Source organism: Arvicola amphibius, chromosome 2 (assembly GCF_903992535.2).
Source record: "Arvicola amphibius chromosome 2, mArvAmp1.2, whole genome shotgun sequence".
Taxonomy (NCBI): domain Eukaryota; kingdom Metazoa; phylum Chordata; class Mammalia; order Rodentia; family Cricetidae; genus Arvicola; species Arvicola amphibius.
The window spans coordinates 133,015,963-133,041,377 of record NC_052048.2 but is presented as its reverse complement, the minus strand read 5'-3'; the positions used below and the strand labels follow the sequence as shown (position 1 = coordinate 133,041,377).

At 49.1% G+C, this 25,415-nt stretch overlaps 1 protein-coding gene across 1 annotated transcript in view; it reads right to left on the bottom strand.

The window, feature by feature from the left end:
* Dnmt3a (DNA methyltransferase 3 alpha) overlaps positions 1-25,415 on the bottom strand; it is a 105,897-nt gene that overhangs the window by 43,035 nt on the left and 37,447 nt on the right. Inside the window, exon 3 of the mRNA XM_038317942.1 lies at positions 20,850-20,954. Within this exon, the coding sequence (XP_038173870.1) occupies positions 20,850-20,954 (105 nt within the window). The remainder of the gene's footprint in view (positions 1-20,849; positions 20,955-25,415) is intronic.

Genomic DNA, 25,415 nt, shown 5'->3' with positions numbered 1-25,415 from the left:
TGCCTGTCTGGAAATACAACAGACGGCTTTATCCCCTGGGACCTGAGGTCAAAGTCTGCTAAAGCTCCAGCTGGTAGAAAATCAAATCAGGATTCACTCAGGCTGTCCTCACATGTCCTCTTGTGTGTGTGTGTGTGTGTGTGTGTGTGTGTGTGTGTCTACTTTTCAGTTATCTCTCAGCTTCCCTGGGAAGCAAAGAAGGAACCTGATGCTCCTGGAGAATTTAGTCATTTGCTCAGTGTTGTCTGCTTTCAAAGACAAGGTGTGCCAGGGAGTTTGCACTCTCTCTCTCTCTTTCGTTTGTGTGTGCGTGTGCGTGCATGTGTGTGCATGCACGCATGCGTGCACATGCTCACATGTGCTCTGTTTTTGCTCATCTTGTGGCAAGTGGTCAGAACATCTTTTTTGTTTTTGTTGTTGTTTTGGTTTTATGAGACAGGGTTTCTCTGTAGCTTTGGAGCCTGTCCTGGAGCTAGCTCTTGTAGACCAGGCTGGCCTCGAACTCACAGAGATCCACCTGCCTCTGCTTTCCAAGTGCTGGGATTAAAGGTGTGTGCCACCAGCACCCATCTTGGCAGAATGAGGTGTGTGGCTCAGGGTCCCTGCCTTAGGTCGACACTCTGCTACCTTTGGAGGCACTATAATGTGCTTAGCAACCCTGCCAGTAGAAAATGCTCAGGGGCAGGAAGTGCAGACCAGGGGCAGAACTGGCTCAGCAAGCCCCAGGCGAGACAAGAGCCAAGCATGGTGGCACATGCCAGGAATCCTAGCATCTAGAATGTAGAGACAAAAGGATCAGGAGTTCAAGGTCACCCTTAGCTATGTAGTGAGTTTGAAGCCAACCTGGCTGTCTCAAAAACCCAAATCAAAAAAAAAAAAAAAAAAAAAAAAAAAAGAAGGCCCCCTCCCTCTTATCAGGGAAGGTGATTACACTTAATCAGTGAATACTGTGGTGATATTTTGTTTGTGCTCTAACAAATAAAGCTTGCCTGATGGAGGAGTGTCTATGTGTTACTTTCATTACTAATAAAGAAAACTGCCTTGGCCCTTTAAGAGAACAGAAAATTAGGTAGGCGGAGTAGACAGAACAGAATTGTGGGAACAAGGAAGCAGAGTTGGGGAGACACTTCAGGCATTCGCCATGGGGAGTCTCCATGCTGCTCCTCTCCGAGATGGACGCAGGTTAAGATCTCTCCTGGTAAGCCACACCTCGTGGTGCTACCCAGATTACTAAATATGGGTTAAAGCAAGATATGAGAATTAGCCAATAAGAGGCTGAAACTATGGGCCAGGCAGTATTTAAAAGAATACAGTTTCCGTGTAATTATTTCGGGTGTAAAGCTAGCCGATGGCCGGGTGGCGGGACCCAGCCCCACCGCTTCACACTACAGATTGGCGCTCCAACGTGGTGCTAAATCCACTTAAAAACCTTGCCCGCTTGGGATCAGAAAGAAAGTACTCTGAGACCATGCCAATGGCTCCCTGCTCCCTGCCTGCACCTGGGCAGATGGCGGAATCAGGCTTAGGCGAGCGGGACAGCATTTGCGGATTCCTGCCGCCATAGAGAGAGATGTTTTCAGACTGCTCGGTGCTCTGCGCGTCAGATTTGACTGTAACTTGGATAAAGAGTTTCTGTGCTGCACGCTCAGTATCAGAATTAAACTGCTGAGTGCAGCTCCAATGTGGACTGCTGTGTACCTGGAACTTTGTGCAGCTCAGGGACACCAAATGACTGAGGCAGTAGCAGCTCTGGCTCTGCTCCGCCATGCTAAACTGTGCTGACCTCAGGCAGGTCTATCGTAATTACCATAATAACAGCGCAGTTAAGGTTTAGACTTGGCTGTAAACAGGCGGTACCGTATTACCTCTACCTGGCGCAACTTAAGTTTTTAAAAAGTGGTTAACCTTTTAAGAAGTGCTCCTGGATATTAAAAAATTACAGATCCACAATAGGACAGATTCAGACATATAAATGTACGTAGGCTTGAGAGAAGAAAAAAATATAAAAAATAAAGTTAATGCCTTAAAAAAAAGGTTAAAGTCTTTAAAGAGACAGAGTACAGATAGTTATAGATTAAAAGAAGTAAAGTGATAGAGTAAAAATAAGCCACGTAAAAATGGAAAATTCACAGAGAGTCTGGATTATGTATTTTGTTGTGTTTTCTTTGATTTTTTTGACTGTAAAGGAGCTAAGTACAGAGAGACATTTCATTATATGGGCTGCCAGTCTAGACCAGAATGGACATCTTAACGGTATGACTTCAGGATTTGGATCTAAGAACATGATGCTTTGGAAAAGAGTTTCTTCTTTTGTTTTCACAGAGGACGAGACTCTGTGGATTGCTTCTATCCCAATATGGTATGATAGACCACGCCCTCCTGAAAGGTTGCTATGAACATCTTCAAAAAATTACTTCACTCAACTGCCAACTGAGAGGAACCTAGCACACAGGTTACACCATGAAAGACCTAAATAACAGCGCCCCCATTCAGCAGGAAGCAGTTTGGAGAGAAAAAACTGCGCCCATTTTCCCAAATATTGCTTATAAATGTTCTTTTACATTTAAAGGGGGAGATGATATAGATATGAATTTGCATTGGTATAGATTTTAAGGTCAATTTTGTTATATGTATATGTATTTCTGATCTTGATTAAGCTATTGTGATTGTAGTTCATTTTAAAAACTGTAATGTATAATTAGGAAATATAGGTTGTTAATGGATAATCATTGATAATAGTTAAGCTTGTAGTCATGTTATTAGATTTTCTAGATATGTAGAGATATATTTCAGTTAAATAGACATTCTTCATATCTTTCAAAGACTGCAGAATATGGCATTTAATGTTTTAATAACTTAGGGTTTTTCATGACAATGAGACACGTCTGCCTTTGGCAGCACCAGCTACTTCAAGAGGAAGATGGGCATCAAAGAGGCTACTTATGGAGTTTGTTAGCCATTTGGGCAAGAAACTGCTCTTGCCTGGACTGTTGCATAAACTGGACACAAGGAACCCACAGAAAGAGGACTGCTGAACTTGCCTAAAGGTGAGATGGTCTTTTGGGGTTCCTGATTCATTAAAGAGTCTGCGAGACATTCTGCAGGACACAGCAGAAAGTGACTGAACTGTCTTTGGAATTTCCTGCTTCATGAAAATGTCTGCTGGATACTTATGGGCCTGTAGGCTGAAGATGGATGCCCCAACGGTACAGAGGAACTTTGGGTGACTGTCCGGGCAGCGAGTTGTCTCTGTCATTTCTAGAGTTTGAAAGTTGCATATGACTTGTTTACTTAGGTAATATTATATCCTTCTGGAGTCTTTGATGGAGTTGAAGAATAAATAGTTATAGCTTTCCTTAGTTATGATAAAAGATAAAATAGATCTAAATATTGTAACTGTAATTCTTGCTTGATAACTGTTTTGTTACATGTAATTTTACTATGTTAAAGCCTTTCTTTTCTGTTTAAACAGAAAAAGGGGAAATGATGGAGGAGTGTCTATGTGTTACTTTCATTACTAATAAAGAAAACTGCCTTGGCCCTTTAAGAGAACAGAAAATTAGGTAGGCGGAGTAGACAGAACAGAATTGTGGGAACAAGGAAGCAGAGTTGGGGAGACGCTTCAGGCATTCGCCATGGGGAGTCTCCATGCTGCTCCTCTCTGAGATGGACGCAGGTTAAGATCTCTCCTGGTAAGCCACACCTCGTGGTGCTACCCAGATTACTAAATATGGGTTAAAGCAAGATATGAGAATTAGCCAATAAGAGGCTGAAACTATGGGCCAGGCAGTATTTAAAAGAATACAGTTTCCGTGTAATTATTTTGGGTAAAGCTAGCCGGGTGGCGGGACACAGCCCGCCACTTCCTTCTACACTTGCCTGAAGATCAAAGGGCAGAGCTAGTCACTACTTAACCAATGAGGTCAGGCAGTGGTGGCATACACTTTAATCCCAGCACTTGGGAGGTAGAAACAGGAAGATCAGAAGTTCAAGGCCACATTGGGCTACTTGAGATTTAATCTGTCTAAAACAGTCTAAAAGAGAAACAGAGCTCACACATTTGGCCTAGGTTCTCCTGCCTTTAATCCCAACACTAGGGAGGTGGAGACAGGAAGTGATATGTCTGGGCTGAGAGAGGAATATAAGGCAGGAGGAGACAGGGGCTCAGCCCTATTCGGTCTGAGGATTTTGTAGAGGTAAGAACTCTAGTGGCTGCTGCTCTGCTTCTGTCTTTCGGCTTTTACCCCCTAATATCTGACTCTGGGAGGTTTTTAATTATTCAAACCAATTTGATTCGAGCTACAGGATATTTTACTTGAGTCTTTGTTGTTCTTTGCTTCACAGGGTCCAGGCTGGCCTTGAACTTATTTATTAAATAGGTAAGGATGATCCTGAACTCTTGATCCTCCTCCCATCTTTGCCTCCTGTGTGTTGTGCTTGACAGGCATTTATCACCTTGCGTGGATTTTTTTCTGTTATAAATATATATAGTAATGGGCCAGGCGTGGTGGCGCAGAGGCAGAGGCAGTGCTAGGCCAGGCAGGACTACACAGTGAGAGTCTTAACAAACCAAACCAAAAGAAATGTATAACTGGTAATAAAAATCAGACACACATCATACATTTTTCTGTGTGACAGGATCACAATTACCCCAGCTGGCCACAAACTTGCTATGTAGGTAAGGATCACCTTGACCTCCAGATCCTCCTGCCTCCACCTGAGGAATGGGGAGTGCGTAGACCAAACACCCAGTTTATGTGGCTTTGGAAAGTGAACCCAGGGCCTTGTACTTCTTGACAAGTGCTGTACCCACTAAGCCAAAATCCCAGCCCCTTAAAAAATTTCAATTGCACAAACCAAAATGTTAGAGTAAAACTGAGCTGGCAAGATGGCTCAGCTGCCAAGTCCAGTGCCTAGCTTTGATGACCAGGACCCGCAAGGTGGAAGGAGGGAACCAGCTCCTGCAAGTTGTCCTCTGACCTCCACAAGTCAGTTTCTCTCCCTCTCCTCCTCCCTCTCTCTCTCTCTCTCTCTCTCTCTCTCTCTCTCTCTCTCTCTCTCTCTCTCTCTCTCTCTCTCTCTCTCTCACACACACACACACACACACCACACCAAATAGATATATGTAAACAAAAAATTTTAAAGAAATAGTTTTTTAAGGTTAGAACTCCAGTTGGAAGGTGGGAGTGCACGCCTTTAATCCCAGCACTTGGCAGGCAGAGGCAGGTGGATCCCTGTGAGTTTGAGGCTAGCCTGGTCTACAAATCAAGTTCCAGGATAGCCAGAGCTACACAGAGAAACTCGGTCTCAAAAAACAAAAACAAACAAAATGTTAAAACTCCTATGTTAACACCCCAAGTTCTTCCTCATTAATCATCATTAGCAGCTTGACAAATATCCTTTTCAGTCCCTGTTCCCATCCTCCTAACTGGGTCTCAACATGTAGCTCTGGAAGACCAGGAACTCAGAGATCCACGCACCTTCACTACCCAAGTGCTGGGACCCTGCTCGGCCTTTTCAGACTGTTTCATTCGCAGACTGGAGACGTGGCTCAGTGGCTAATGGCTCTTGCGGAGGACCTAGGTTCTATTCCTAGCAACCACATAGTGGTTTACTGCAACTCCAATCCTAGGGACTCCAGTCTCTCTTCTGGCCTCCACAAGCAACAACCATGTACATGGTGATCATACATATAGGCTTGCAAAGCACTCATAGACATAAGATAATTTTTAAAAAGTGAAATAAGGTTTCATGTAGCCTAGGCTATATACAAGCTATGCATCTGAGGCTGGCCTTGAACTCCTGATTCTCCTCCTTTTGCATGCCAAGTGCTGGGATTACAGGCACATGCCAAAGGCTGGACTTCCTTTTTAGGCTTTTTGCAGTCACATGCAAGTTACGCATTTATTCACATATTCACACACACAACGCAATCCAAGATCATGTTCTATCATGCTACCCATGTTCTACCGCTCACTTCTTCCCTGGTAAGTACAGTGGCATCTCTAGGCCCGCATATGGCTCTGCCTCCTGCTTGGTGGATGCTCCATGACTCTCGCCAGCCGTCGGTACTGGGGCTGTTCTGCTTCCTACTGGGGTGAGCTCTATTACTTCCAGGTCTCTATAGCCATGCAGATCTACAGGGCAGTCCCAGGAGGACTGGCTGGGCTACGTGTAGAGGAAAATGACAAACTCCCTTCAAAAAGGCTACAGCACCAGCACATAGCCTGAGAGGCACAGACCGCCAGCCCTTTACCTCACAGCCTCCGTTTCAGGACTAGGATGGGAACTGTGAGTCCATGGCTATCTGATGAGGAGCCCTGAGAGGTGCCAAAAACAGGGACCAAACAAGGCCTTGGGAAAGAACAGCAAATCCAGTGTCCTCCGATTGCGCCACCTCCTGAGGAGCCCAGCAGCTGTCCTTGTCGCTTTCCCAGACTACCGTGGGCTCTTCATCGGGGAAAGAGAAAGTGGCGAGGAGCTGCATTAGTGCGTGCCTCAGCAGCTGGGGGTTTTGGTAGGCTGCAGCACGGAAGAGAAGTGCATGATGGGAAGAAGGACTCCTCCGACCTTGCCAGGCCGCTGCTGCTGGGCAGCTACATGAGGAAAAGAGGAGGGAGCAAACGTGATCATCCGCTTGCTTTAGCCACCGTGCCATGTGTCCGACTGCACCCTGACCTTCCTCGTGTCGGTCTGTCACTCTGCAAGGCTGAGTCACACATGACAGAAGGACATGCCTCACTGCTCTGGTAGACACTTTCTAGGAACCAGAGGTGCCAAGTCCCACAAGGCCAACATGCTCTTCAGGGAGATAGGCACAGGTCACACTTGGACAGAGCCAATCTCTCATGGTTGCTCTCTCTCTTTAGCCACTAGCTGCTCCACAGAGCACCCCATAGAGGCTTACTTCCTGCCTGGGGACCACGTGGCCTCCTCACCCAAGGACTCACTTCCTGTTGTTGCCAGCTCCACAGTCCAGGAATCTAGGATTGCTAGCTCTGGGACCCAGCCTAGCCCAGGGGTTCTCTGCCTGGTCACCCAGTCTTTCAATCACACTGCATAGGTGCTTCTCTACCGGTCCTGCCATGAGCCCCTCAAACCCCCCCCCCCCAACGCCCCATGCAGTAGCCTCAGATACACCCAGAAGGGGGAGCCAGTACACGGGGGAATAAAGGAATGGAAACCTACCACACAGCTGTAAGCCTAGGACCAGCTTGGGGGCTGAAGCGCCTACCCCTTCCCATTGGTCCATACCCTCCCACACACTGTTGGGGCTTCCTTGCATGTACTAGGCAAATACTGCCAATGACCTGTATCTCCAGCCTCACTACCAACCCCAAGCTCTCTTCCTAACCACCCTGCCCTCTAAGGTTTGACTCTTTGGTTCCTATTTTGTTTTGTTTTTGGAGATTGCTCTCACCTAGTCCAGGCTAGTTTTAAACTTCTGTCCTCACCTCCCCGTCACCCACCCTACTGAGTGCTGGGATTACTAGTATGCATTACCATGTTCAGTTTTTGTTTGTTTGTTTCTTGTTTTGTTTTTGAGACAGGGTTTCTCTGTAGCTTTGGAGCCTATCCTGGAGCTAGCTCTTGTAGACCAGGCTGGCCTCGAACTCACAGAGATCCACCTGCCTCTGCCTCCCGGGTGCTGGGATTAAAGGCATGCCACAACAGCCCGGCCCCATGCTCAGTTTATACAATGCTCAGGGTGGGACCCAGGGTTGCGGGCATGCTAGGCACCCCCTCTACTCACTGAACTACATCCCTTTTCTGGTTCTGATAAGCGATGAGTCAGCCACTGACCTGGGTTCAAGTGAACTCATGACTCCTACACCATAGCAAATCCCTGCTTCTCCTTACCCTCCAGCACCCAGGGCTAGGCAGGGCCCCTCCCAAGGGAAATACACCTATAGGAACTGCCCTGAGAAAGAAGTCAGGTCTATAGTCAATGGGCAGAAGTATTTTTCCAGTTTCTGGGGAGGAGCCAGGTGCTCACAAAAAGGGCCTGCTTGTCTGGCCTAAGTTCCCTCCCCTGTCCCGATCAGATCCTGGACTCTTGGGACACCGGGACTTTGAGCCAGTTGGACACAGGTACTTGGTTTGAGCCAGCTGGACACAGAGCAAGACCCCAACAGTGCTCCATAAATATTCCTGATTGCTTCATTAATGGCAAAGACTATGTTAAAAGGGCAAACACATTGCTCATGAGCCCAGAGGGAGCTTTGTACCCCCGCGGCCATGTCAGATCCAAGTGTCACACTAGCTGTTTCTGTTTGCTTTAGTTCTGACAGTGCCTCTGAAGAAGACAGCACAGCCCTGAAACAGGCACTCCACTGAACACTGCTGGCCATCTTAGGAGGCACTGACCGTAGCTGTGGGGCAGCATCTGAAAGGCAAAATCTCCTCTGAAGAAGTGGAGGCGGGGTGCTCTGAAACTCTGGAAACTGTGACACTAAGATCCCAGAGTTCAGTCAAACTCAGCCCCTTGGCCATTGTCTGCCTCCTCCACCCAGCATGCCCCATTCTGGGTCCGTAAGTCCTGCCCACAGCCTATGCATAGCCCTCACCACATAGGTGGCAGACATGGACAACTGCGGGGGCCCAACCTCGCCCTGGAGACAGGTAGAGTCCATTGTGGCATTCACCTCTAGAAGTTCTGAGTTTGCTGGCCCTTGTCCTCCTGCCAGACAAGACCCTATCCCTGTCTCGAGACAATCCCCCCACCCTTCCTCGCTATCCAGCACCCACCCCCACCCCCACCCCCGGCCTCTGCTTCGGGCAACCCATTCAGGGCAGAGTTCACCAGTAGTTCCCGGCTAGGGAGACACCACTGCTACCCCTCAGGGCATCTGCAATGTGGCTGGAGATCTACTGGTGTCACATTTCATATGCTGGCAGCTAGTGGATGCAGGTCAAGGATGCTGCTACACACCCTACTATCAACTACATCTGGTCGCAAGAATACATTTAAAAAAAAAACTGACAAAAAAATTCTGTGGTAGCTGGGGCTGTGGTGATCCGATCCGTATGTGTAATCCCAGCTCTTGGGAAATGGACACTAGAAGATTGCTACAAGTTTAAGGCCAGATCTGGACTATGTAGGGAGACACTGTCTCAAAAATAAAAATAAATGAAATAACCCCCCAAATCTATGATAAGGTATATATGAAATTTGTCGTTTTAGCCATTTTTGCGTATACGTCAGCTACATTCATGTGCTGGACCATCACCATCATCCCACACAGAAATTCTGCACCCCTGAAGCAGTAACTCCCTTTGCCCGTTGTCCTAAGGAAGAGCTCAGATGCTGCAGGAGGTCTTGGGATAGATCTATGATCTTGAAGCCCTTAGGCTACATGCAGCTCCCATAGCCCTCACCATGCAGGTGACAGATGTGCACAGCTGTGGGCCCAGCCTCGCCCTGGGGACCAGGAGTCCACTCTGCCTTTCCCTCCTCCACCCATGGCAGGCCACGCTGTTTACAGAGATCCCACTCTCTCATTACAGAGCTCACCATGCTGGCCTAATGGCTTGTTTACTGAATGTCTCCCTTCTGGACGGTGCTTTATTTCTCTTTTCCTTTCTCTCTACCCCGCTTCCTAGCACCCAGCACAGGGCTTGGCATCCAGTCACCTATAAAAATCAATAAACTTAATTATCCCATGGATCCTGAGGCAATATATGGAGTCCTAGCTTGTCTGAGGAAGACGACTCCAAGGCTGGCCTCGGCTCACAGGCACCCCTCATGCCCCTCAGCAAAGCTCCTGGGATGAATCAAGGAGGGGGCATCTGAAGGGCAGCTGCCTCCCTGGCCGAGCCTCCCTTACAGCCAAGAGAATGGCAGCCTCCAGCTCAAGGAGGAGCCCAGGGTCAATCAAGGTGCCGCCTGCTGGGGCCTGGCCAGACTCCAACCAGTTTGGAGCCCTGTGCCACCCACCTTTACTCTCTAGCTAACTCTGCTACAGGGTAACTCTGACTTGCCTGTCCCAGGTGAGGAGTGAAATGTCACACTCCCCATGGGGGATACAGTTTATAAAAATTATTTTTTATAACTGTGTTTACATATAAAAGCCCCCAAACCAGGCTTACAAGAGGAGAAGGCAAAGATATCGGAGGAATGGAGGCCAAGCGCCTATGGTGCTCACCCAGGTAGGGAAGGGAAGGGGGAGGGGAGGCTCACCCAAGTAGGGAGGGGGAGGGGAGGCAGTTTCCTCCCTTTCCTCCCTAGCCCCTTTCTCTTCGATCCACCAAGACCCCTTTCTGCACTCTTAGGGCCTGCTGTTGTGTTTTTAAGGCCTTGGCAGTGCTGGCCCATCCAGGAACCCTGCCAGTCATAGGCCCTTGACAGTTCCATATGCACAGACACAGGTCCACCCCAACAACACAGAGCAGCCACTGGCCAGCTCCTCAGTGGTGGCTGAGTCCCATGGATGCAAGGAGAGATGGAAACAAAACTGTATCTTCAGGCCCATCAGCACAGACCTAGCCCGGTTGATTCCAGGTTCGGGAATCAGTTGAATGTCTGGGTAAAGGGGCTGCTCTACCTGGGGAAGCGCTGGCACTGGGCTATGACTGCCACCCCAACCCTTTCTGCGGCCCTTTCCTGTCGACAGTTCCTAAGAAGCTACGGTAGCAGGAGGGCCAGGGAGACCTACCCTATGCTCTTCCCTAAGAGGTTCCCAAGCTTCCCTTGCTTGGGAATAGAGTCACATGCCATGGCTTTAGAACTAGGTGTCCAACTCCAACTGTCTTCTATCCAGTGGAATAGTTAAAAGGAACAGCAGTGTGGACAGGGCCAGCAGGGCTGGTGAACGAAGAGGGTTATTCTAGAATCCCTGGTCCAGGCCTATTTACTGCCCACCTCTCAAGTCCCTCTAGGTTCTTATGACTTCTGCCTGGCTCTGCCTCTTCCCCAGAGACCTTTCCTAGTGTAAACTCAGCCAAGAAAAACCTACCAGGCTATCACAAGCCATGGCAATGGGCTATGAAGACAGGCATGTCCAGTGAGTGGCCAACCCAATGACAGAGTTCTAGCAGGATACCAGTCCACCTACATGAGGGCCTAGCTGAGCTCTTTGAAGACAACTGCAAAGGGTGGGGTGGGGCTGGAGACATGGCAAAGTAGTTAAGAGCTTATTGCAGAGCACATGGGTTTAGTTCCCAAGACCCACATGTGATGTGGGAAGTGATGTATGCTGTAAATATGGTTTATTGCCATTGGTTAATAAAAAAGCTATTTTGGGCCAATAGCTTAACAGAGTTAAAGGCAGGCTGAAAGAGATATAGAAAGAGTAGGCAGAGTCAGAGAGAAGTCATGTAGCCGGCACCAGAGACAGACATGCCAGAACCTTGCTGTTAAGTCACAGACACATGGCGATAAACAGATTAATAGAAATGGGTTAATTTAAGATATAAGAACTAGCTAACAATATGCTTAAGCTATAGGCCAAACAGTATTGCAAATAATATAGTTTCTGTGTGATTATTTTGGGTCTGAGCCGCTGGAACGAACGAGCAGCCTCCCCCAACACATATTGTGGGTCACAACCATCTATAACTTCAGTCCCAGGGATCCAATGCCCTTTTCTGGTACCTCTGGGGCACCAGACACATATGCTCATATACATAAAAATAAACATAAAGCAAAACTTTTTCTCTTTCTTTTCTTTTTCTTTTCTTTCTTTCTTTCTTTTTTTTGAGATAGTGTTTCTCTGTGTAATAGTCCTGGCTGTCCAGAACTCACTCTGTAGACCAGGCTGTCCTAGAACTCACAGAGATCCGCCTGCCTCTGCCTCCCAAGTGCTGGGACTAAAGGTGCATGTCACTGGCACCTGGCTATAGGCAAATTTTTAAAAAGGTTCCAGGGGAACTGGAAGGTCCTGTGAAAGAAGCATTGTATGTAGGGCAGCCATGTAGCAAAGGAAGTCCCTTTACAGCCACTTCTGAGGGATGGGAGGATGGCTCAGCAGTTAGGAACACTGGTTGTTCTTCCACAGGACCGGTTCAATTCCCGGGACTCACATGGTTCACAAGCATCTTAGCTCCAATCCATGGAGCTCTGGCACTCTCTCCTGGTACCCAAATGTAGGCAAAACGCCCATATGCACAAGATAAATAACTGAAAGGTAAAAACACGGTCCTTCCCACCTCTGCTGTCCCATAGGTGGTGAGTCTGGGAAGGAACCCTCGGAAGTAGTGTCTCCCCAGTGCTATGGTCATCCTACCCCCATCTGACATGACTTCAGAGCCCACAGAGCCTTTGTCACTCTCTGGAGAGCCATAATCACCTCCCCTAGGTCATTCACTGCCATTCCCAGGCGTCCCAGCTTGGTGATGTCTTTCGGGAGATGGAAAGAACCGCCATGTGCTGCATCTGTTGCTTTTCTTGCTGAAAAACACCTGACAAAAGCAACTTAAGGAAGGAAAGGCTCATCCCAGGATGCTGTCCCTCACGGCATGGGAGGGGGCGGCAGCTGGCCACACTGCATCAGCGTCAGGAAGTGGAGGGGATGCTGGTACCCAGCTGCCTTTCTCCTTTTCATGCAGTTCAGGATCTCAACCCAAGGAATGCCGCCTCCCACATTCTGGTTGGGTCTTCCAACTTCAGTGAACCCGAACTAGCGCCTCCCCCAGACATGCCCAGGGGTTTGTCTCTTCAGGGAGTCTTGATCTGGTCACTTGGCAGTCAGTGTTAAACATCACATGCATACTACAGTCCAGGTGAGGAAGGAAACGTGTCAAAGGCTTCCCTAGGGTCCATGTGCCGGCCACTGTGGCATGGATGGAGAGAGGCTGGCGTGACTGGACCACTGGGAGGACACAGCAACGGAAACCAATGCATGGGAGAGGCTTATTGGAAGTGACCCTAAGACGTGACGCCAGGAAGGAGTCAAGATGAGGCACAAAGAGAGGTGCGCCTTGTTATTTGTTATTCCAAGTTCACTGGAATAACAATGAATATATAATAATACAAGCTATCCTCCCACTGGGTTTGTTATTTCCTCCAATGCCAGTGTGGAACCAGCTTGTTAGTGCTTTCCCACTAAGCTACACCCCCAAAGTTAGGACCAGCTATGTATAGTAATTTCTACTGATTATTTCAGAAGCCTTGGTCTTTGACAACAGCCCTGACATTGTCCTCAATGGGCCATTGCTGGAGCCTACGGCATCTCCTTTGTTCCTCCGTCTATCCGATCAGGGGCCAGTACTATGGTTTTCTACACTCTCACCAGGTCCTGGACTTGCTTCTTGCCCCCATGTTCCCTCCCCATTTCTCAAAGAATACAGAGTAAAAACACCAGGTGTGATTGTGTATGCCTATAAACCCAGCACTTTAGAGGCTGAGGCAGGAGGATTGCCGGTTGGAGACAAGTCTGAAATACACAATATGATCCTGTCTCAAAAATAAAAATAAAAAAGCTGGGTATAGTGGCACACACCTTCAATCCCTACACTTGGGAGGCAGAGACAGGCAGATCTTTGTAAGTTTGAGGCTAGCCTGGTCCACACAGTGAATTTCAGGACACCATGTCTCAAAAATAAAATGAGTAAAATCCCTCAGGCCACCTGCACACTATCTCTCCAGCCCAATTAAGACCATTATAATGGAACCTTATAGTCTACGGATAGACTGGTAGCTCAGGGCCTGCCTCTCAATCTATACAACTCACCCGCTGCCCTGATCACAGGGTCTCAGGAGGGCCTGCCACTTTTCCTTGGATGCTCCCTTCCTTCCTTTAAGGGCCAAGCAAGCTTCACATGTCCCAGCAAGTCTTCCCTGGCTCTATGACCTCAAGGTTCCCACCACTGACCAGGCCCCTCCACGCTGGACTCCCTCACAGTTCACTTGAGTGTTCGGGAGGGCAAATCTTCAGGGAAGACTTAATGTCTGGAGCTGCACACACACACACACACACACACACTGCTTTCCTCATGCCTCCTGGAAGGCCACTGCTGGGATACGACCGACCGCCCGGGAGCAGCAGCCCAGACTAAGAGAGCCTAAAATCAAGGGGGTATCACCGCCCGGGAGCAGCAGCCCAGACTAAGAGAGCCTAAAATCAAGGGGGTATCAGCCACTAAGTGTCAGTTCAAAGAGCAGTTCTGGTCTGGAGACAAGGAGGGCATTCTGTTGGGGAAAATCAAATGGTTCTGAGACTGGAGAAGCAAACTACTCCGTGAAGCCATCAAAGCTGAGTAAGCCTGCCCAGCCAGCTGAGGCTCAGCCCCACAGCTCCCTGGCTTCCCCTGGCTTCTGCCCTTCTGCCCTACAGTGCTGCTCTCTGGAACCAACTCCCTCCTAGCTGTTCAGGAGGCTGCTATGGAGTAAGGAGACCAGCCTAGCTCAGCTGAGCTCAGTGCCAGCTCCCACCCACTCCTCCTCCCGCCCTTGCTGGGTTATTCTTAGCAAGAGTGACCTCAGAATGCTCCCTCCAAGCAAAAATAACCCTGGAGGAAGTTGGTGGGTATAAATCCCCACTGATACGCATGCAGCTAGCAAACAGTGTAGAAGTTTGCAGGACTGGTCTCTCTATCACACACACACACCTACCTCCTACCCTAACCCCATAGTCTGGTGGGCCAAGGCAGAAACTGTCCCCCTGATGCCCCAGTTGGAACCATCCACAAAGAACAAAGACCTCTGCAGAGCTGTCTGGGCTTGTGACCAGGCAGGAAACAGCCGTACACAGTCTCACTTGTCAGACTGCAATGTCTGCAGGAGCTGGTGAGCAGGGAAATGGCCCTTTCTTCCCGCCGGGAGACACACACACACACACACACACACACACACACACACACACACACACACACGTCTCCTCTCTTGCATGGGCACTGGCCAGCCCACAGGCCCTGGCCCAGGTACCAGCTCCCTTCCTAAGCCCCTCCTAGCACGGCAGCTGGCTTCCTGTTTCCTGTTGCCGGCACTATCTTGGCTTTCACCAATGCAAAGCTGCCAGCTAAGCAGGCCAATGCCTACTCTCAAGCAGGCTGGCTTCCCAGTCCTTGGGCCACTCCAGCTCCCCCAATTATTCTCGGACTCCCGAGATTCGTGTCAAACTCCTCCCTCAGTTATATTTCCTTTTTTTAAAAAAAAAATATTTTTTGAGACAGGGTTCCATGTGGCCCACGCTAGCCTTGAATTTGATTCTAGCTAAGGATGACCTTGAACCTCTGATCCTCCAGATCCCAAGTGGTGGCATGGCAGGTGTGTTTACTCAGTGCTGAGCATCAAACCCTGCGCCTTGCGCTTGCACGACAAGCACTCTACCGGCTAAACTACACCCCAGATCTCAGTTTTCTTTGTATGTTTTCTGGAACAGTTTACACACATTTTCAAACAGCCCTGCATTCATATATTAATTTAAATAAGAGCCTTTGGGGACCCAGGCTCACAAGCCGTGTATACATTAGTGAGAAGGAAAACACAGGGCTTCACAGTACGGGGTGGGGATCCAAGTGGTGAAACTTCTCATTAATTGTTAGTGTGTGTGTGTGTGTGTGTGTGTGTGTGTGTGTGTGTTCATGCCATGGTACTCTTTGAAGGTCAGAGGACAACTGTTGGCAGCCAGTTGTTTCCACTCCCCATGGATTTTTCAGTCTTTTACCTACTAAGTCATCTCGACAGCCTGAGGGAAGCCTTTCAAATGGCCTTGCAGGCAACAAAGCAGGACGCTATTGGCCTTTATTCTTGGTCTTGGTCCTTGGAGGTGGTGTAACGAAGTGAGCTCCACTTGGAAGTCATGCAAAAGAGATGGTACCAAGGGTCAAGAGGCAGGAGGATTGTGGCAAGTTCAACGACAGCTAGGGCTACAAAGTGAGATTGTCTCAAAAAACAGCCAGTGCACACCCCAAACCAGCTAGGTGTGGTGGTCATTCCCACCTGCCAACTCAGTGCCTGAGAGATGGTGGAGCAATAGATTGGAAACAAATACAGGCGCAAGGACTCATGGACGTGATGACGTACCTCGATTATAGAAGGGATGGGAGGGGAGGTAGGGAGAAGGGGGGAAGAAATTTCCAGGGTAGGGGCCTGGCTCAGGCTGCGCTTTTGCTGAGGTGTGTAAACCAGGTCTGAGTGGCACTGAGAGAGCATGTAAAGAAGTAAATAATTAAATTGCAGCTCAGAACCGTCAAGACAAGCAGCAACCATGTTTCTGGAAGTGAGGCCTGCAGACCACTGCCATCCAAATGTGTGCCTTCCAGTTCATCTGGTCTCTTAGTTCTTCACCAGTATGATTTTACAGCCGGTCAAGCGGGGTCTTTCCATCTAAGGGGGCCAAATCAGCTTAGGGGTTTTTTTTTTTTAATTTTATTTTACTTATTTTAATTTTTAGTTAAAATTTAATCGTGTGTGTGCGTGTGGGTGTGGGTATGCGTGTATTATTGGAAGGGGGAGAGGAGGTGCGCACGCCACAGCATGGGTATGGAGATCCCAGGACAACTCCGCGGAGCCAGTTTTCTCCCTTCCTTTTCAGGTTCGGGGACTGAACTCAGGCTGCCGGCTACGAGCAGTGAGTACAAGTCCCTTGGCTCACTGGACTCTATGAAAGAGCAAAGGTGGGGAGATGAGCCTGGGGGGAAGCAAGAAAACAAGGTTCTTCTGCCCAAGGGGGAAAGTGCTGGGCACTAGTGGGGGGGGGGGCAAGGAGAGTGACATGGTAGGGTGCTGGGAAGTTGGGTACAATGCTCTGGAGCTTGTCCTATAAGAAACTGGGAGTCCTAGGGCTTGAGAGATGGCCCACCATTAAGAGCACTTGCTGCTCTTCCAGAGGATCCAGGTCCCAGAACCCACATGGCAGCTCACACCCTGCTGGGCTCAGTGGCACACACCACACACCTTTAGCCCCAGTACTCCAGAAGGCCAACCTGGTCTTCAGCCAGGGCTACACAGTGAGGCCCAGTGAAAGAAAAGGGGGGGGGGAGAGATGGAGTCCCTACAGCAGAGGGTCTCCTCTGTGGGTCTGTGGTCCCTTTGGGGTTCAAACAACCCTTTCACAGGGATTTCCTAAGGCCACTGGAAAACACAGATATTTACATTAAGATTCACAACAGTATCAAAAATGCAATTATGAAGTAGCAACAAAAATAATTTTATGGTTGAGGGTCACCACAGCATAAGGAACTGTATAAAAGGGTCGCAGCATTAGAAGGGTAGGAACGGCTGCCCTAGAGTCTCAAGAACAGAGACCTGCCAAGCAGGACATTACTGTGACCACGGCTCTCTTCTTTAGTACATGAGACTGGAAGATACATTTCTTCTTCCTATCTAAAGGGCGAAGTGAAGTAGGCTGGACATCCCTGGTTCAGGGTGCTAACACAACAACACCCAAGGGCGGATATCTGAGGATGGCAACATAAGACAGGCCTGGGACAAACTGAGGAGGAAGTCAAGGGTGCTCAATCCTGGGGCCCAGGAGGAACACTTGAAGCTCTGTGCAGTGCTGCGGAGTAAAGCCAGCATAAAGGAAGTCCTGTGTCTGCATTCCCCTGGGTCTCTCGGACTCCCCCTCCTCTCTCTCCCTGCCCTCTACAGGCTTCCTGGGAGACAAACTGGGTCTCTAATGCTCCTTGGGAATCTGGTCCTAGGGCCACCTGCAGCAGAACACAGAGAAGCCTGCAAAGCTCCTGCTGAGAAGGAGATAGGGACCCCAGGAGAGAGGAAGAAGCCAGGACCAAACACTTGCCCCACAAGAGCAAAGAACCCAGCCCCAGGCCATCAGCAGCCAGCAATAACCGGAAGCATCCCCAGGTGGTCCAGTAAAAACCCCCGCATTTTCTGAGTTGACTTTCTCTGTTCCCTCCAAAGTATAAGATGTCCCTTAAAAATTTTTAAAGCAACTGTTGAGTTTATTTTCATGTAATTTTTGTCCATTTTTAAAAAATCTATTTATTTATTATGTTTACAGTATTCTAGGTATTCTGCCTGCATGTATCCCTGCAGGCCAGAAGAGGGCACCAGATCTCATTACAAATGGTTGTGAGCCACCATGTGGTTGCTGGGAACTGAACTCAGGACCTTCAGAAGAGCAGGCAGTGCTCTTAACCACTGAGCCATCTCTCCAGCCCAATTTCTTTTTTAAATGTATGAGTGTTTTGCCAGCTTGTGTGTCTGTGTTCCACATCCATGCCAGGTGCCCTTGGAGGTCGGAAAGAGTGCATCAAATCTCCTGGAACTGGAGTTGTGTACGGTTGTGAGCCACCATATGGGTACTGGGAGTCAAACCAGGGTCCTCTGCAGAAGCAACAAATGTTCCAAACTGTTAGGCCAACTCTCCAGTCCCTCATAACAACACTTTTTAAAATTTAATTTAATTTTTTAGACAGGGTCTCACATGGCCAAGGCCGGCTTCAAATTTAGCTGAGGACGACCTTGAACTTCTAATCCTCCTGCCTCCACACTCACAGACACATTCTGCCATGCTCAGTATTATATGGTACTGGGATCAAACCCAGGGATTCATGTAGTGATATTTTATTTGTATTTTAATAAATAAAGCTTGCCCAAAGATCAGAATGCAAAGCTAAGCCATTAGAGGCTGGGGAGCGGTGGCATACACTTTTAATCCCAGGATTCCAGAGACTGAGGCAGCCGAACCTCTGTGAGTTCAAGGCTACCCTGGGCTACACAAGATCTATCCAGAAACAGATCCAGGTAAAGGTGGCTCACACCCTTAATTCCAGTGTTTGGGAGTCACACACCTTTTATCCCAGTACTAGGGAGACAGGAGCTAGGAGCGATAGGGCTGGGAATGCAAAAGAGACAGGAACTCTCTGGAGTGTGGAGTCTGAGGATTCGTGGAAACAGGATCTCACCCTTTAGGTCTGAAGATTTGGCAGAGGTAAAAGATCTCTCTGGTGATTGGCTGCTTTGTTTTTCTGATCTTCAGCTTGAATCTCAATGTCTGTCTCCGGGTTTTTATTATTCGTGCTACAGATTCATGCACGCTAGGCAAGCACTCTACCAACCAAGCCACATTCCCAGACCACAAGGCTTCCTTCTAACGTTCATCTCATGTCCCGGATTCCTCAGTGAGCACTAGCTCTCCAAGGAGCTTTCTGTCCAGGGGCCTCTCCTCTGCATCTAGGTGGCTGTAGTGTTACCTAGGACACAGGCTGGACCGTATCCACCTTTGCGTGATGTGCACCGCCTCCCCAGGAGGGCTGCTCAGACGTCAGTATTGGAGCCCACCCCTAAGGTCTGCAGCCTGGCCTGCGGACACTGGCCGCTAAAATTATGCAAGTTTAATTATCTGGCCAGCACTGCCTGTTTGGGCTCCACTTTGCTGTTTGCAAGTACCCCAGGAGGGTACAGGCATTCACGGCAGCCCTGTTCCAATGAGGAATTGGTCAGAGAGGGTACATGACCGTACGAGGTCACATAGCTTCAAACTGAGGACTTCTTTCTCCTGACACTCTGTGACTGCCATGGTACCCTTGCTCAGCAGCAGCTGGCAGAGACTGGGTCGCGCACCTCGCTGCCACGGCACTCTAGAAGGAAAGCATCCTGCCTGCCCTTCTCAGTGGCAAGCACAAGCTCATGAAGGTGGTGAGCTGTGAAGCTGGCATTTGAACCCAGGTCTTCTGGATTCCAAAGACAGTATTTTTCTTTCTGCACTGAAGCCGGACCCAGGCATGGCTGAATGACTCCCTTCCAGTCCCCATTCTGCAAGTTATTTCCTTAGACCCTCTGACCCAGACTTTCCCCCTCTCTCGGTGTGGTGCCTTCCTTTTGATTTTAGACCGACAAATTGGAGTCAAGGGGTCACTGCCTCTTTATTTGTTACAGGTGGTGGCTCTGGGTCTTCAGCAACTAACTAGAGTGGAGAAATTTGTTCTGCAGATTACAGGCTGAGGCGCCTCAGGGGGGACAAGGGTGTGCCTACAGTCACAGGGGGCCAGCTGCCCCTTCACACACCTTCACCCCCCAAGGTGCTCTCAGGTGAGAGCGTGGTGCAGAAGTACCCGGGAAATTTGCCAGTGCCGCCTGCAGCAAGCCGGAAATTCTTCTGAACTCTCATTTCATCCTTGCATTGTCAAGTGAATTTTTCATTACAGGCCATAAAATATCCATGTGTGCTTTATTATGAAAATGTCCTAAATGACTTACCAGCTAGTCCCCTAACTCCCGCTCTTCTCTCTACAGCAAGCAAGCTGGACTTGGTTCCCATCAGCTCCCGCCTGGTTCCCAGGCCTCAGCCTCCCCGGACCTACTTTCCTACAGAGCTGTGCAAAAACTGCTGCTCCCTGCCTTCCCTCCCCCCCCCCCCCATCCTCCTGCTCAGAGTTTACCGGTCTCTGCTGGAAGGGCTAAGAGAAAGGAACCAGCTGGCCTTCTGCTGGGAAATAATTATCTACCGAAGTTAGGCATGAGGGAGGCCGGCTCTTCCAGCCCACAGCTTCGCCACACCCCCAGCTTTCTCCATCTTGAGTAGACCCTGAGCTCCCCAAGACCTCAGCAGCATGGCTCCCTGACGGAGGAGCTTGTGGGCGTCAGGAGGACCTGCACCCTTCCTGCAAAAGCGCAGCATCCCTTCCTTTCTCTGGAACCAGGCTCTGACCTCGAGTCCTTTCCTCGAAGTTCCCTTCCTGGGAGCAGAGGGGCCTGCAGAGGGACCCTTCTGGAGGGAAGCCAGAGCCTGGCTGAAATCTCAGCTGCCATACCCACCAGCCAAGTTCTCTGGCTTCTAGTTCAAAACTGGAGGAAAACAGACAAAGACAAGGTGTTCAGGAGGCTCAAAGAATGGAGAATCTAGCAAAGCCCCACAGCTGGCCTTAATATCCCGAAGCCTTAGACACACATCGCCGCTGTCCACGGCACAGGAACGGGTCGCGTGAAAGAGGACACTCACCGGTGGGTGCTTGCGCTTCCGGCCAGGCCTCCCCACCTTCCGGGCCGTGGTGCTGGGTTCCTGGCGCTCTTCTTTGCCACGATTCTCCTCCTGTTCCTCTCCTTCCTGTGGGCACAGACACACCCCGTAAGTCAGAGCTGACCCAAGAGGCACTGTGTTCCAGGCTAGCTGGACTGGCATTGGCCTCCTCCTATCCTAATTCCACAAGTCACACATCCAGGGCTGTGCCATGCTGTCCCCACCCTTCTTGGATGGTAAAGCTGAGCTCCATCTGCATACAGCTTCTGGGGCAGATGTTCCTAGCAGGCACAAGACCCTATGTTCAACCCCAAGCATTGACCAAATAAAAAAGTTGGGTAAGATCTACAGGGCCTCCAGGAACCCCACTCTGTGTGTGTGTTTTGATTTTTTGTTTTGTTTTGTTTAAGATAGGGTCTCAGCTGGGCAGTGGTGGCACACACCTTTAATCCCAGCATTTGGGAGGCAGAGACAGGGGGATCTCAGTGAGTTAAAGGCCAGTCTAGTTTATAAAAAAAGTTCCAGGACAGCCTGGAATGTTACACAGAGAAACCCTGTCTCAAAAAACAAAACAAAACAAAAAAGACAGAGTCTCTTGAATTTGCTACTTAGACAAGGCCTCAAAAGAAACCATCTGCTTTTGCCTCTTGAATGTCAGGATTAAAGATGTTTGCCCCATGCTCAGCTCCCTTTTTGTTTTTTTGTTTTTCTTCAAAAGGGTTTCTCTGTGTAGTCCTGGCTGGTCTGTAGACCAGGCTGACCTCAAACTCAGAGATCCATTCCCTCTGCCTCACGAGTGCTGGGATTAAAGGAGTGCGCCACCACCGCCCAGCTGTGATAAATAAATCTTAAAAAAAAAAAAAAAAAAGTGTGTGTGCTGCCACCACTCTGCTTCCTTCTTGATTTTTAAGACAGGATCTCATTTAGCTCAGATTAGGCTCAAACTCCCCGTGTAGCCAAGGATGACCCTGAACTACTACCTCCATCTCTGGGTGCTGGGCATGAGCCTTCATACTTGGCTTTAACCATACTCATTTTCTTTCTTTATGTGTAGGCGCATGTGTGTATGTGTGTGCACGTGTATGGAGACTTTAGGTGTTTTCTTCAAATGCTCATCTTTTATTTTTTTCCCCGAGACAGGGTTTCTCTGTATAGACTTGGAAGTCACTCTTTAGACCCGCTGGTCTCAAACTCACAGAGATCTTTCTGCCTCTGCCTTTGAGGCTGGGATTAAAGGTGTGCACCACCACCGCCCAGCTTGCTCTCTACCTTTTAAAAAATAGTAAGAGTCATTACATATAGGGTCAGGTGGTGGTGACTAACACATTCAATTCCTAGCACTCAGGAGGCAGAGGCAGGTGGATCTCTGTGAGTTCGAGGTCAGCCTGGTCCACAGAGTGAGTTCCAGGACAGCCAGGGCTACAAAGAGAAACCCTGTCTCGAAAAATCAAAACAAAAAGTTACTACACATATTATTTGTGTGTATGTGCCTGTACACACATGCACCACAGTGTACATGAGAAGGTCAGAGGCCTTTCAGCTGACTGTCTCCACCATGCCGGTTGTTGAACTCGGGTGGCCAGGCTTTGGGTCAAGTGATTTTCATCCACTGAACCCTATCGTCAATCCTAAACCTTACCTTTTGAGATCAGGTCTTCTCAATGAACTCAATGACACAGCTAAAATGGCTGTCAAGCACTTCCTGACTATGTCTCCCCAACACTGGTGTTACAGCTACACACTCCTCACCCAGCATTTATGTGCATGCTGGGAAATCTGACCTCAGGTCCTCGTGTTGAATTGCAAGAACTTTACCCACTGAGCCATCTCCCTAGCCCCCACATTTTCCTAATCACTAGACCGTAACACAAGGCTCTGGTAATGGATTTATTTCTGAGTCTCTTTGGTTTGGGTGTTAGGTGCTGAACCCAGGACTTCCTATCTGCTAGGTAAGTGCTCTACCACTGAGTCATATTCCCAGACCACAGTAGGTTTTATTTAGATGAAGAAAAAAAAATCTACATAGGTACAAACATTTAAGGAGCAAGCTATTTAATGAATCTTTATCGAAAACAAGACAACATGAGAAGAAACGGTCGATTTAGTGATGTTGTTTATAATGCATGCAGTACTCGAAATACAGGCCTCTGTGCAAAATGGAGGAATTCGTTCAGGCTGTAAACACCTCTTAGTCCATGTGGCCTAGTCCTGATGTCATCACTCCACAGAAGCGTCCTGGAGACCACGGTACCCTTGATCCTTCTCACTCATAAAGTTCTGTTTGCTTTGTTCCCATTTGTCAAAACCTACTCAGGGCCGAGACCTCTGGGCTTTGCCTCCTGGGGCAGAGTTGCATGCCTAGAAAGTCCTGCTTCACTGCTCCAACCTGGCCACAAACCACCTACAAGTCCCTTTTGACTCAGCAGACTCCAGCATGACTAACCACTGGCAGAAACAATGTTGGGGAAGGGGAAAGCGCCCTGGACCCAGCTGAAGGATAGTAAGCTGCTCCCCAAGCCCCACATGGTTTTAGTAGCTGAAAATGGCTTTGCAGATCTCACTGGAGGAGCCAAGCCGCAGAAACAGAGGTACCATGGACAGAGAAGGTGAGGGCGCCCAGGTTTCCTGGAGATTTGAGATGGTCCTCCACATCCCACTCAACTTTCATTTTCTGTGATTTCAAAATTGTCTGTGGTTCACCACATTAATTTTCAGGTATTAGTAGGGCATGCAATGAAGACCTACTGTGACCAATCTCAGGCATCCGACAGACAGCAAAGAGCATCCTTGACCTTTATGCCCGTCTGCCCACCCATCCATCTATCCATCCATCCATCCATCCATCCATCCATCCATCATCTACTCAAGGCATGTCTGGGAAGAAGACAATCACAGCTCAGGTTCTAACAATCCCCTGAAGAATGTGAGTGGAGGTGACAGACAGGCATACCTCAGCACCCGCTGGTGGGGACAGTCCAGCTTGCAGAGGAGACGGAGTAGACAGAGGCACAGATGCCGTCTCAGGGCATTATAGGGTCAAGGAAGGTCTGTTACTAGGCAAGAGACATCTGGCGAGGGGTCATCAGAGCTGGCTTCAGAGGGCACTGCCACTGGGCACTACACAATGGCATGAGGACAGGGGGTTGGAGAAGGGCTGGAAAGGACCATGTAAGGAGTCCAGCCATAAAGGTTCTCCGTGAGGAGTCAGCAAGCAGAGGAGGGTCCAGTGTGGAGAGAGGGAATGGTGCCAAGACCACTGTCTCTGGGGGTTCCTTTTAGGAGAGGCTGATAAGAGGTGCTAGAAGGCTCTGGAGAGACAGGCAACAGAAGGGGGACTCAGAGGGATCTCAAAGGACCTGCCATGGGTAGCCCAAGGTCATATGCCCAAGAGAAGCCAGGTTGTTGACTCAGAGCTGTCTCCCAAGGTTCTAAGGATATCCCTGCAAGAAAGGGTTGCTGAGATACACAGACCAAATCTGATCCGCGCAGCTCAGAGTGTGGGGTCACTGTGGGACAGCAACTTTGGGAGTGAGGTATTGCTTGTGGTTTGACTCTACCACAGCTTGTTTCCACCTTCCTAGAACTAGGAGGCGGTGGTGGACATGCACAGGACCTGCAGCAGACTACAGCAGGCCCAGGGCTCCCGTTTCCTCATCATGGGACCCTGCTCTCTGAGCCTCAGTTCCTTCATTCACAGGATGAGGTGAGTATGTGGCCATTCCGCCTGCCTCTCGGGTACCACAGTAAACAATGGCAGCTCTGCTGTCTATTGTGTTCGTTGTTTCTTCCTCAGAGCCTAGGATGGATCCTGTAGGACCTACACTACCTGAGATTTGACCTATTTCTTTAGTAAATTACATATATTAGTTACTGGTTTGGGATGTGACCATCTAGATTTCGTTAGGAAAATCAAAGAGTGAGAGCCAATCTTGTCTTTAATCAGGAAAAAAAAAAGAAAGAAAGAAAAGAAAGAAAGGTGGCCACCACAAAGTGGGCTAGATTGGTAGACTTGCCTAGTGTGCTTGAAACTGTGGCTGGATCCCTAGCACTGCACAAACCAGGTGTGGCAGGACATGCCCACAACCCCAGCACATGGGAGGTTATCCTTGGTTAAAAGGAATATTCAAAACCATCGGAGACCTTGTCCAAAACAAAAATGGAAATTGAACCAAACCAGAGACTCTTGGCCTTTCGGTACAGCCCCGCCCCTGTTCTCACAACTCCCAGCAAACATTATGCCATACGGCTGTGGCCCACAGCTTCACCCCAGACAAGCTGTTCAGGCACGCTTCACACACTCAGTATACTCTTGCCACTGCCGATTCAATTCAAGGTAACCCAGCCCGGGAAGAAGGGGCCCGCCTCTGCCTCTCCAGAACCTGGAGAGTACCAGGCAGGGGCTATGTGCCAGTGCCAGGCCCGAACCCTATGCCCAGCATGAAGCAAGCTGTGCACAGACCTCCCAGTCTTCAGAATCTACATCCAGGCTTGGCTCCCACCTTCCCTCATGGCTCAGAAGTGGGAAGCAAGTTATCAGCATACCATTCT